The sequence below is a fragment of the Eschrichtius robustus genome, chromosome 7 (assembly GCF_028021215.1).
Source record: "Eschrichtius robustus isolate mEscRob2 chromosome 7, mEscRob2.pri, whole genome shotgun sequence".
NCBI classification, from domain to species: domain Eukaryota; kingdom Metazoa; phylum Chordata; class Mammalia; order Artiodactyla; family Eschrichtiidae; genus Eschrichtius; species Eschrichtius robustus.
In genome coordinates, this window is record NC_090830.1 from 83,564,374 (window position 1) to 83,576,773 (window position 12,400).

Below are 12,400 nucleotides of genomic sequence, written 5' to 3' on the forward strand. Positions count from 1 at the left end.
GAGGGCCAAGTGGGAGCTGCAGCTGCGAGACCTAGGGCTGCTGTCTCTGAGGAAGATTCACTCCTATATATGGTCACCAGCAGTCCCATCGCAGAGCTAACTGTGACCTAATGTGCCGACAATCTTGCCCAGTCTGGGGCCCCGCTTGGGGAGGGCCCTCGCCCCGGAGAGAGTGTCCGTTTGGGGACAGGGGGGCTGGGAGGAGGCAAATCAGTGGGGTGGAGGCAGGGCAAGGACAAGACATTCCAGGCGTGGGAGAGCGGAAGGGCAGCCCCAAGCCGTCTCTACCCAGCTCAGCACCCCTGAATCTGTGAAGACGTTCAGCTCCCTACCAATGCTCCGTGTAAACAAGGACACCCAGGAGCCTCTCTTGCTTTTAAAAGTTCTTTTAATACAGCGTGAAAAGGCTATATTTCTATAGGTAGGCCGTATACAGATTCTCCAGGAATAAGGCACACAACGGAATGCCATCCCAAGGGCGGCCCTCGGGAGAGTTCGGGAGGCTTCTCCACGCACCCTCCGAGCTGGCCCACGGGTTCTGTTTGTCTTTTTAGCTGGACACACACGTATTAACAGATACAGACACGGACACGGTCACCACACAGGAGCGGAGGAGGTCGAACGGTGAGGTTGGCAACAGAGAGCGATGAACTCCCCCGAAGGCCGGACGCCTCCCAAACTCCAGGGTTAGTTGCCACACTGGGCTACGATGTAGTGATGCTGGATTAAATATTCGTTTAGAGTAGATTCAAGTCCATTAGATGTTGGAGGGCAGGTGTAAGGGCTCTGGGTGACAAATCCAACTTCAAAGAGCGTAGGGCACCGAGGCATGGCTCAGATGGCAAAGCTCCAAAGGGGGCGGCTGGAGAAGTCCGCCTCCTGCTTCCTCTTCCATCCTTGGGCCCTGCTGACCGGGACCCCTGGACCAGGCCAAGGAGACCATCTTTGGAGCTGGCCGACCATGGTGGGGCTAGTTAGTCACACGCCCCGTGCTCCCCAGGCACACTCCTGCCCCCCACAAGTTTAATAACCATAATAACAAGATAATAATAAGAAGGTGCAAGAGAATGGATTATAATGCTGTGTTATCCTCAGCTGAAGAGGCTCGAAGGGCTCACCATTCCCTTTTTCACTAAGTATCTAATAATAGCTTCCCTTAAAAAAAGGCAGTACTTTCCCAAATACACATATGTATAAATACAGGACAAGAACATATTAATAAGTCTAAGCACTTGAATAATATGCTGGCTACTTAATACTGATATTTTTATCCAGGGAAAACAACAGAGAATAACAATAATATGGCTTAAAGAATTGCAAAGTTTTTTTTCCTCATCAGAATTATGTACCAACTTCATATAATAATCTATGTAGACAATATTTCCTTCTTGATGTAATTCAGTTGCAGACTTTTTACAGACCAAAGCATAGTAAAAAATCAACCACCCCCCCCCCAAAAAAAAAACCAACAGGAAAAAGAGAAAAGTTCTCACCATAAATATTTTCTTGCAGCTCAACCAGAAGGTTTGCAAAAAATACTTCCAGAAATCTTCATTTGATATTCTATTGCCCTCCTGAAAGCTCTGAAGTTTTGAAAATGCCTCTCTTTTTGTTTACTTTAATCTCAAAAATCAGGCAATCATATTTTTCTTTTCTTTTTCTTTTTTTTAAAAAAGCCCTCAAATATATACAGACAAAAATCACTGTGAAGATTTTTCGGGAGAAGGTAACAAATTCAGTGTTGTGAGAAAAATTGGAAACCATGCAGAAATTTTAACATCCATGAATTTTCGTTTCAAAATACACACATAGTATTTTTTCTTTAAAAAAAAAAAAAAAGGAATTCTGTGTCAAGTATAACTCAAAATAAATACAAATTCACAAGTAGAACTATTGAATACTTCATATGGGGTAAACACCGTTCTCTCCCAACTGGATCGCTAGATCTACTAACTGCAAGCGATTGTCCCTTTGAACGTACTAAAACCACACACTTTCTTGTCTCCTGGGTGCCCAGGCCCTCTGAGCACTTAATTCTCACAGCACCAGCCTGGACAGCAGTGGCTTTCGCTGAGCACACAGAGCTCCCAAATTCAGCCAAACAGTGCAGGAGGGGGCGGTGTGGAAGGGCCGCCTCAGAGGGAGGGCCCAGCCCCTGCGGTGGCCAGCTCTGCACAGATGGCGGGGGCAATGGCTGCCAGCTGGACAAACCCACTGCAAAGGTCACTTTGGGGTGATATCCCTTCTCCTCTTGGCCTGTGGAAGGCCCTGGCCTCCAGGGGTCTGGAGCCTGGGTTCTTTCTAGGGTGTGGGCTTCCCCCACGACTGCAGCCCAGGTACCTGAGGCCAAGGTCCCCCTGTGGAGCCAGGTCCCTGGAAGGGTTGGGACCTGGTCCTCGCAGAGGAGACCAGCACACTGCCCACCACGGCGAATGTTCTCGTTAGCAGGGCGCTAGGATGACTGACAGCAACAGCTTCTCCTTGGGGACAGAGAGCCCTGGAACAGGGTGACTCTGGCTCACCTTGACACCGTGGAGCAGGCAGGGAGCAGCTGGGAGGGATTCCTCAGTGGGCGTGTTCACAGTCAGGGGCAGGCCGCTACAGGGCTCAGGCTGGAGCAAATACACACTTCTTAAATGCTCAGAGGGCATGGCTCCCCCCACCACCCTGCCCAAATCTACCCTGCAGCCCTCTGGCTGCAAATGCACTCACTCCATCTCTTCAACTCACTCCCTGGACCCCTGATTAACACTTTGCTGTAACTCCTCAGTTGTACAAAGCATTTTCATTTGAAAACAAAAGGCAACTGGACACGGGTTGGGTGTCCTTGAGCCGTGGTAAACACTGAATTTCAGGCCCATTTCGTGGTCTGATTTTTTTTTTTCCACAGAGGCATCATGTTGGGGCAAAATCAAGTGACCCAGCTCGGACAGCCGGTTCCCCTGGGAGAAAGGAAGGGTGACACGACAATAAAAATAGGACTTCTCACTGGGGAGAGAGCGAAGAGGAAGGCGATCCCCCCGCTAGCCAGGACAGCGTCGCCCTGACCAGTGTGAGCGCCAAGAGGCCTCCCCCCACCTCGGGAGGTAGGAATCATTGTCCCCACTTTGCAAACGAGAGGTTCTGTGGCTTGTCTTGGGGCGGGGGAAACCCTCTCCTTCACGTTTGCAGGGTAGGGGACAACAGGCAGGGCTGAGCCTGCAGGGGCGACAGGGGAGGACCGGGATCCCTCCGCATGACTTCTTAAGTGACCGACTGACGGGTGATAGTTGGGGTGCGGGACCTGGGGATACTGTCCAAGTAAAGCTTTCTGCTCCAGGAGACGGCACACAGCCAGGCTGAATCCCAGCACATCAGAACAGAAACGGGCCTCTCGGCTCTCTGCTGTCACTCTCTCACTTAACTAGTAGCGAAGCAGAGAGATGAGAATCCTTCCCAGGCTCCACAGTGTGTCAGTGGTGAGGCCAGCATTAAAACCCGGGTCTTTGATCTGCCAGGCCTGTGTCCTTCCTGCCAGAGTGGCTTCCCTGCTGGGTCCTGTAGCCTCCATCAGGGGGTGGCCCCCTAGCGTGGGTGGGAGGGGAGGGAGAGGGGAAGGGAATGGGGCTGACAAAATCCAAGCAAGTGGGGGTAGTATGTGCTGGGAGAGGGGGGAGGCATTGCCTGATGTGCCCCAGGTCACACCTTGGGACACTGTCCAACGTTCAGTGCCTCCCCGTGCCTGACCTCTGGGTCTATGGGGGTGAGCAGGGTGCGGCGCCCAGGTGCAACGCCAGTGACCGCAGAGGCGGTCAGGTTTGGGGCTCAAAGTGGCAGGGGGCAGAGATGCCCGCTCCCCAGCAGCTGCGAGAACAGGTGTCAGCTTGCCATGAGTGCTGACTTAGACAGAAAATTAGGGCTTTCTAAGAGTGGCTTTTCACACAGGGCAAACTGGAAGGTTCTGGGTGGGAAAAGACGGCCTGGCCGGTCTTGGGGAGACAGTCCCCTGCAGGCTCTGGGATTCACAGTAAATTTAGTGCACTCGTGGCCAATACAAGGCTGCTCACCCCAAAGGGAGTCTCAGAGGAGAGCCTGCGGGGACACCAAGGGCTCTGCGTGGTCCTGTGCGCTGACCTCTGCTTGCCCTATCCCCTCCACACAGACCCAGGGCCCCCCGTAGAGAGTCGCAGAGGCCCGGCCTTCTGGGGGCGCAGCTACGTCAGTAACACTGTTTGTCAACATACATGAGCCAAGAGCCCAACCCCTAGACCTGTAAGCCTGCGAGGGCGCCCCCGCGCGCACACAGGGGACACGCAGGGGGGTGGCGTCTTCTCTGGCTGGCAGGAGGGCGGCGGGGCCCAGCAGGTGGCCGGGTCATTGCACGCGCCGGCAATAGTAGCCCAGCACCTTGCACTTCTCGCACAGGTGCTGGGGGTGCTCCTTGCTCTGGTCGGACACGTCCAGGCCATCGGGCTTCTCCAGGGGTCTCTGCAGAGAGGAAGGAGGAAGCGGGCCCAAGGGTGGGGAGGAGGGGGCGGAAAGAAAGAAATACCAGAGGAGCAGGGAGAGTGAGGCAGATGTGGAGAGAGGCAGAGAGTGCTCGAGACAGACAGACAGGCAGGAGGAGGGAGACAGACAGGGAGGGCCCAGAGAGAGAGCGCAGGCGTCTGTAATCAGAGGTTGTTTCCCAAAGCGCCCAGGACCCTTCCTGCTTCTCGCCTGCTGCAGGCAACACGAGTGTCCTGCGTCCTGCATCCTGGGAGGCATAGGCTGAGGCCTCGGGCTGGGGCCAGCGCTTTGGGAGGAGGTCTTGCACACAGAGCCCCAGGTCTAGATGCCACTTTGCCCCCCAACTCCACCCCCGCCAGTACTCTCTAAGCAGCCACCACCTGAAGCTCACGAATGCCCGAGACAGAGGCAGCACAGCGGGGCACAGGCATTATCCAGATGGAGAAACTGAGGCCCAGCGCAAGGGAGACCCAAGCCGCACGTCCTGATTGCCAGCATCCACTGCTTCTTCCCAGGCCACTTGTCACCACCACACCTGCTCCTGCGGCCTCAAGACTCAAGGGGAGTTTAACCTGGACGGGGTCACAGTGTTTCAGGCTTCGGGTGAGCAAGCCCTTCGCTCTGTGACGTCAGCAGCCAGTGTTCCGATTCATCCCACATCCCAGGGCCTGGCACAGTGCCTGCCCCGTTAGTGGAGTGGCTAGGTGTTTCTGAACAGGGAAACTGAGGTCCAGAGAAGGGAGGTGACTTGCCAGACCTCTGAGGCTACTCACTCACGGTGTGGCCTCAGAGAGCCTCTGTTTCCACATCTGTAAAGTGGGCCATTGTTGCAGCTCGTTTACAGGGCGCAGTCAGATGTCTAGATGCTTGTAAACTGAGTGGCGTATGGCACGTACAAGCACATTTCTGTTACACAGGGGGCTTCCCTGCTCCCTCTGTACCTCGCATCCTGGCTCTCAAAAGCGAGCTTGTTTCTCTGGAAAATGTACGGAGGTTATTAGGCACACTTCCCGAGGCAGACGGTTTCTTGGCTGGCAGCCGTAGCCCCAGCCCAGAACCCCTACCTGTAGCAGGGTCCTCTGCATGGACTCGGGGGGGCTCAAAGGAAGCTGATCAGGGCCAGCTGGGAGCCACTTGCCGAGGACAGGGGGCAGGAACTGCAGGCTGCTGTGGGTCAAGGGAGCCTTGGTGCCAGTGACCAGGACCCAGAATGGTCCTGGAGGGAAGCTGAGCGTGAGCGCTAGCCCCTGGGCAGGCTGCAAACTGCTCAAGAGTAGCGCACCAACTTTTCTGCCTGATTATGCAGTGCCTGGTCTGAAGCTGACACTCAGAGCAGAGAATGGACGAGTCAGAGGGCTCTAGAAAGCGAATGTACGGACTGTGGGTGGGCAGGGTTCTGATCCAGGGTCATAAAGCCCATCCCTGTGCTTCCAGGCCTAAAGCCACACTAGGAAGACATGGAAATAGGGCAGGAGCCTTGGCTTCATCTCAATAAGCTTTCAATGACTGGCTTTCCTGGGCAGGGGAAAGGAGAAAGAGTTTGGCTTCATGTCAGACCTGGGCTCAAACTACCTATGAGCTGTGTGACCTTGGGCAAGCCACCTGACCTCTCTGATCCTCCACTTCTTCATCTGTAAAAGGAGATGTCAGTAACACTTTTCTCATGAGACTGTTGTTACAACTCAAGGAAGATCACAAATAGAAGGTGCGTAGCACATAAAAGTTATTAATGCTGTTTATTATTATTACTAATAGGAGGGGAATACCAGCTGGTGGAGGGCCACTAAAAGTTGGAGCCACAATTCCAAGCTGAAAGACCTGGGAAGGTCACATCCCCTGCCCTCCAGACATCTTGATGCACACCTACAGTATCCCAGGGCATGGCCTACACGCCCTGGCAGTGGAGAGCTCCCTGGCGGCTGAGCTCACTGGCTCAGCCCATTGCCTCCACTGTAAGAAGCACTTCACGATCTTGGGCTGAAGTCTGGGTCCCTGTACGCCCATCCCAGTGATCCCAGCCACACAGGGGCCATGCAGACTCTCTGCTGGCCCCCATAGGTCCGATGTGAGCAGCTCTGAAGTCTTCCCTCCCCTAGACCAAACCCAGCCTGATGTCCAGCTCCCCTCCCGGACTCTTCATGCTGGCCCGAGCCCCTCCCTGAACCCGTCTTCCAAGTGGGGCCGGAGAGACCAGAGCAAGCAGGCCTGACACCACCCTTGCTCCCTGTGGTTTACACTTTGCAAAGCACGGCCACATAAATCATACAACCTAACGTCCTGTGAGGGGCATATTATCATCCTCCTATATTACAGATGAGGAAACCGAGGCTCCAAGACATTAAAGGCCTTGCCAGAGGCCTGCAGCTTTACCTACCTGCCAAGGGCTGTTGGGAGAGAACTTTCTCCTTTAGAACCTTAACTTGCCCTTCTGTAACTCGGGTGGGGTGGGGGGTTAATAACATTTGCTGTATGTGTGATAGGGAGAGAAGTAAATGAGATGACTGTCTTAAGGTAGTTTCTAACCATAAAGAGCTCTGTAAGACTCTGTAATTGCTGTGTGACCTCTTGCAAGTCACTTAACCTCTCTGTGCCTCAATTTTTCTCCTCTATACAATGGGCTACTAAGGGTACCTACTTGATAGGGTTGTTGTGAAGAGTAAATAAGTTAATATATGCAAAGTTTTTAGAACAGTGCCTGGTACATAAAGAGCAGTGTTGATCAGTATTAATATCATGTATTATTGCTATTATTATTATGTAGAGGGAGCAGGCTGGGATCAGGGGAACCAGCTGAGTCCCTGTGGAAATGCACTTGCAACATCCTGGCCACCCCCGCTCCTCGGCCATGACCCTGTCAGTGCCCCTTCCCTCCACGGGTCCTGGCTCAGCCCTGCCCAGGCACTGGGTGGAGGAGCTGGGGAAGCTGTCAAGGCGACTCCCCTCTGCGGAGGCAAAAACAGTCAGCAGCTGGGATTGATCACCCCAGGGCCATCCCCACCCCCCGCAGTGAGGCAAAGCCCATTAGTGTTTTCTTCTCATGGGGGGCAGGGCTGGCAGGGGGGAGCCGCAGCTGGAGACTGACGGGAAACAGATGTGGTAGGGGAGGGAGGGGAGGGGAAGTGGAGGGTTCTCAGGAGATGGATACCACACAGGTCAGAGCTCAGGGGGCAGGAGAAATAAAGCAACCCCTCTCCACCGCGGGGGGCAGGGAGAGTATGGGGGGGACAGAGGCTCTGGGCCCCTCCTCTCAGCTCTTCAAAGGCTCCTGACTGCTGGGGAGCCCGGCAGGGCCACCACCCCCTCTGCCCTCAGCCCAGCTTGCCACTTCCCTGAGGGAGAAGAGCCCTGTGACAGGAGATTGGGGGGTGAGGCAGGGGGAGACCCGGTCCCAGGCCCCCCTGACTGGCTGAGTGACCTTGCTCAAGTCCCATCTCCTCTCTGGGCCTCAGTCTCCCCGCTGCACACAGTAGGTGCTCAACAAACAAGGGCTGAATGACGAGGAGAAGGAAGAGCAGAGCCACACGCACTTGGAAGATTCTTCCTCACTGGGCCCGGGAGACTCTGATCCTGAGTGTGGAGACGGGGAGGTGATGGTCAGGGAGGCTGCGCTTGGACTGAGCTTCGCAGGATGGAGACGAAGCAGGAGAGGCCACTGCCAGCCTGGGGGGTGGCGGTACGGGCCCGGCATCATGGAAGGGGTGCTAGGGCAATACAGGGGTGCGGCCGAGGAGGCTGGAGCCGCAGCGGGGAGTTGGGTCCCGGTGGACTTGGGTGCATGGGCTGGGCCCTGCCTCTCTGCTTAGGTCACAGAGGTGTGAGAATTATAAGGACTGAGCCTCCCAGACCCCCAGCACAGCCCCAAGCACCATACGTCTGAGCCCCTGCAGGAACTGGCCCATTCCCAGCTCCCCTCCCCAGCCAGCCACCCTGACCTGCCCTTGCTGTTCCCCCTGTCCCCGCTTCCCCCAGGTCACTCATCTGTCCCCTCCAGGCTCCATGTTCTCCTCCAGCCCCAAACTTGATCCCTCTTCATGAGTTCCAGCTTCTCTACTGACCTTGGGTAAGTCACTTATGCCCTTTGCCTTAGTTTCCTCCTCTGTAAAATGGGGAGACAATAGAGCTGACCTCATGGGGTGGCTGAGAGGACGAAGGTATAAAATACGCAGAGGAGTGCCTGGCCACCGCACACCTCTGTCACAATTCTCCCAATTCCTGCCCGAGTCTCCAGTGACTGAGACGCACCTACAGCACCCCTCCTCTCTCCTGTGCTCGGAGCCCAGCCCAGAGCTTTGCTCCAGCCCACCCAGTTCAGGGGGCGCGAGCTGGGACACCAACGGAGGCCTGCCTGGCCTCAGGGCCGGGCTCCAGACACAGGTGCAAGTTCAACGCCAAGGCACCACTTCCACGTGGGGGCCCTGGAAAGGCCACGTGGCTTCTCAGGACTGCACGTTCCCTCCCAGTGAACAGGACACCCGGTCTGAGGGCAGAGCACACACGACGGGTGTGCAGGGGCTCAGCAAACGGCACCCGGAGGGTGACCACACCTGCGACTCAGAACAGGAGTTCTCTGAACGCCAGTTGCTAACCCTGTCTGATGGAATCCTGTCCCTTGGGTTGGAGAGGAAGCTCCTGGAAAGCCAGGCAGCCCCCTGACCTTCGTCTTCCTTCAGAGCCTGCACAGACCTGGCGAGCAGCTGTCGACAAAGTGTGTCCAGTGAGAGAAAGTAGGAACCCCTCTGACAGCACAGGCCACGCACAAGGGCCCTGGGAGAGCAGAGTTCAACGAGGGCGAGTGTGCTGACAGTCAGACGTTTGGGGAGGTGCTTTTGAACTGGGGTTCCAGACCTGCTCGGGAATTGCCAGGAAGACTTCAGGATCCAGGATGCCGTGGCTCCTTTACACTGCCCGCCTTCAGCCCCAGCCCCGACGTGCTCCTACAACACTACGTGCATATCACGTGCCCTGTGCCCAGCCACTGGGTCATCAAGCCTGTCCTGGCGCTCCAGGGCCTTGGTGTTTCCCTTGGTGCCATTAGGTCGTGGGCCAGGCCCCCTGCACTAAGGAGCCCCTTGCCCACTGGGCTGCACGGCCAGCTTCCCATCTATTTGCCTGTGTGCGACAGTGTGGGTGATGGGAACGACGGAAACCCTTGGGGGCGGGAGGATGGAGAGTCTGCAAACAGAGGCAAAGGAGGCCTGCACGAGGGTCATAAAATCACAAAATGTTTCAACCACAAGAGTCCTCTTGGACAACTCCCAGACGCTCCTAGTAGGATAAAGACCAAATTCCATGCCATGGCCTCCGAGCCAGCCCAAGGCAGCCCGGCCCCTCCTTCCGCACTCTGCTTCACCCCTCGGCTCCTCCAGTGCTCGGCTCGGCCCTGTCTTCTCCACTCTGCACATGCTGTTCCCTAACCAGAAGCGCACCCTCCCCTCTCTGCCACTCCCACCCCAGCCCCCTTCGTCTGCTGACCCTCCACTGCCCCTCGGAGCTCAGCCTGACGTTACTGCCTCGGGGGATCCTCCCCCACCCTCCTGCCTCCCTTTCCCTGTGGCCTCCTCTGCCCCCTGCTCCTGCCATCCTTCTTGGTGACTCAGCTTACACAGGGAAGGCTCGCCCCACCCCCGCTCCTCGGTACCCCAACTACCTCACCAGCAGTGACCTTGTCTCCCACCATCCCCTCAGCCACAGCCTGGACTTGGTCTTCAGAAACCTGCGCTCTGTCCAGCTCTCGGCTCCGCACTTCACCCAGTCCTGGCCCCGCCTCTCCATCAGGGCCCCTCTGGCTTCCCTTCCCAGCCGTCTCGCTCACAGCCCAGGACCACACTCTTCCAACATCACACCTGACTCTTTGACCTTGTCCCTCTGAAACACTCATCCAGCACACCTCTGTCCCCGAACCCCTGTAACACCATCTCTGGCCCGCACCTGTGCAGTGAACACTACTGACCAAGTCGCAGAACTGGGCTGACGGCTTGGGTGACAGTTATGATCTCAAAGCTCCCCCTGGGCTGGGATGCTGCTTGCCAGTCTGGCTATGTTTCTCTAGTAGGTTCGCTTCCTCCCTTGTCCTTCCCCAAGCCCACCACACCCCTCCTCACTCTGACTTTTAGCTGAAAACCTCGTGTCACATTTCACTGAGAAAACAGAAGCCCTGGAAGTGAGGTCCCCCTTCTCTGCCCCATCAAACCCACGACCCTCCCCAATCATCCCCCACCTCCCTCCCTCCTGGGCTGATGATAAGGCATCTCCCTCTTGTCCCCTTGTCATCAGCCTTTTGCTTTCTTCTGGGTCATTCTCATTTGCCTATAACGTGCTCCAGGCTCTCCCATCTTCAGAACACCCATCTCAACGCCACCGTCCCTGCTCTAGCTACTGCCCCATTTCTCTGCTTCTCTCCATAATCAATGCCCTTTGCGAAAGTGGACAGTGAAGGTATTTCCTCTGCGGCCTGGCCCAGGGAACCTCCGCCACCATGGACACTGCCCTGGCCAACAGATCCGCTGTGAATTAACATCTCCCCTCCGCCTCATGTCCGACCTGCAGGGCATCGGCTTCAGTGGTTCTCAGAGCTTGGTGGCAGCTCAAAAAGTCCTCCAGGTAAAAGTGATGCCCCCCAAAGTTTCGGGACCAGCTCCTTATTACCAAACCTCAAGGGCCCTTCCCCATGGTCATTACACCTGACATCTCAGCACCAGCCGCCACCTGTGCCACCCTCCCACCTCCAGGACTCCACGCTCCTTGGTCCTCCTCCTCGCTGGATGCTTCTCCTCCATCTGACCTCCGAATGCTGGGATTCCACAACACATGGTCTGGGGAATCCCCTCTCTACTTTGTCCACATTCTGCAGGAAATCTCATCATTCCCTAAATACCTTTAGGCCAATGGTACCCAATTACCGGTGAACCACCTTGACTTCTCATACGAGCTTCAGAATAACAAACCCAACTGCCCTCTTGACATCTTGACCTGGATTTTCAGGAACATCTCAAATGTAGCATGTATTAGAGATCTCTTGCCTTTATCTAGAACACCTATGTGCCACCCCAACTGCCCCCAGCCCAGGCTGCCCACCTTGGTAACAACCACCTCCATCCACTCAGGAGCTCAAGCCAGAGTGTGATTGTTCTGGATTCCTGGCCCCCCCCCCTCACCTTTCACATCCAATCCCCTGACGCTCTGTGTTGGACCCAGGTCCAGAGCCACCACCTTAGTTCAGACCTCCTTCGGTTCGCCCAGGACTATGGCCATGGCTTTCCTGCTGGTCTCCCCAGTCTCCCAGCCCCTCTAGGCCAGTCTCTACACACAACCAAAGCAATCATCTCAAAATGAAGCTGAAAGCCCTGTTGCTGGGGGCTTCCTTGTAGGGCCCCCCGAATTCCTCTGGTGACGGCTCCATTTAGCTCTCCCGTTCCTCCCACCCCACTCTCCCGTTCCTTCACTGAGCTTTCAGCCTTGAGCATCTCAAGTCCAACAGCCTCAGGGCATTAGCACTTGCTGTACCCTCTTCCTAGGATGGCCATCCTCCCTCTTGTGACAGGTCTAGCTTCCTCCCCTGCTTCAGGTCCCAGAGTAAATGCCGCCTCCTCTCTGCAGCCTGCAGTGAGTGCTGCCTGGTATGAGCCGTCTCAAGCCCCTCCCAGCAGGGCAGGCAGGCCCTTGGCCACCAGCCCCGTTGCACAGTATCTGGCACCCAGTAGCCACCTTGTAAACATGCGCCAACTGGGCGAAGAACCAACAAAATGCACTTTTCTACAGCATCCCGCTGCCTGCGCATCCCTCTTTGTGTCACGGTTGCAGTTCGTTACTTTCAAAATTCACTGGGGTCTGTGGTCTCAGGGTCTTCGTACAGTTGCCCCTTTATCTTCCTTCCCTTTCTGGAGAAACAGGCCCTCTCCCCCCCATGTCCTAT

The 12,400-nt window shown here is 55.9% G+C and overlaps 1 protein-coding gene across 2 annotated transcripts in view; it reads right to left on the reverse strand.

The window, feature by feature from the left end:
• Positions 1-370: 370 nt before the first annotated feature.
• The window catches only part of ZCCHC24 (zinc finger CCHC-type containing 24), a 62,499-nt gene continuing 50,469 nt past the window's right edge, over positions 371-12,400 (reverse strand). Inside the window, exon 4 of one of the 2 annotated variants that reach the window (XM_068547975.1) lies at positions 371-4,467. In XM_068547975.1, the coding sequence (XP_068404076.1) occupies positions 4,354-4,467 (114 nt within the window). In that variant the 3' untranslated portion in view covers positions 371-4,353. Of the gene's footprint in view, positions 4,468-10,703; positions 12,397-12,400 lie in introns of those variants that run through there. The other variant, XM_068547976.1, reaches the window with a different exon arrangement.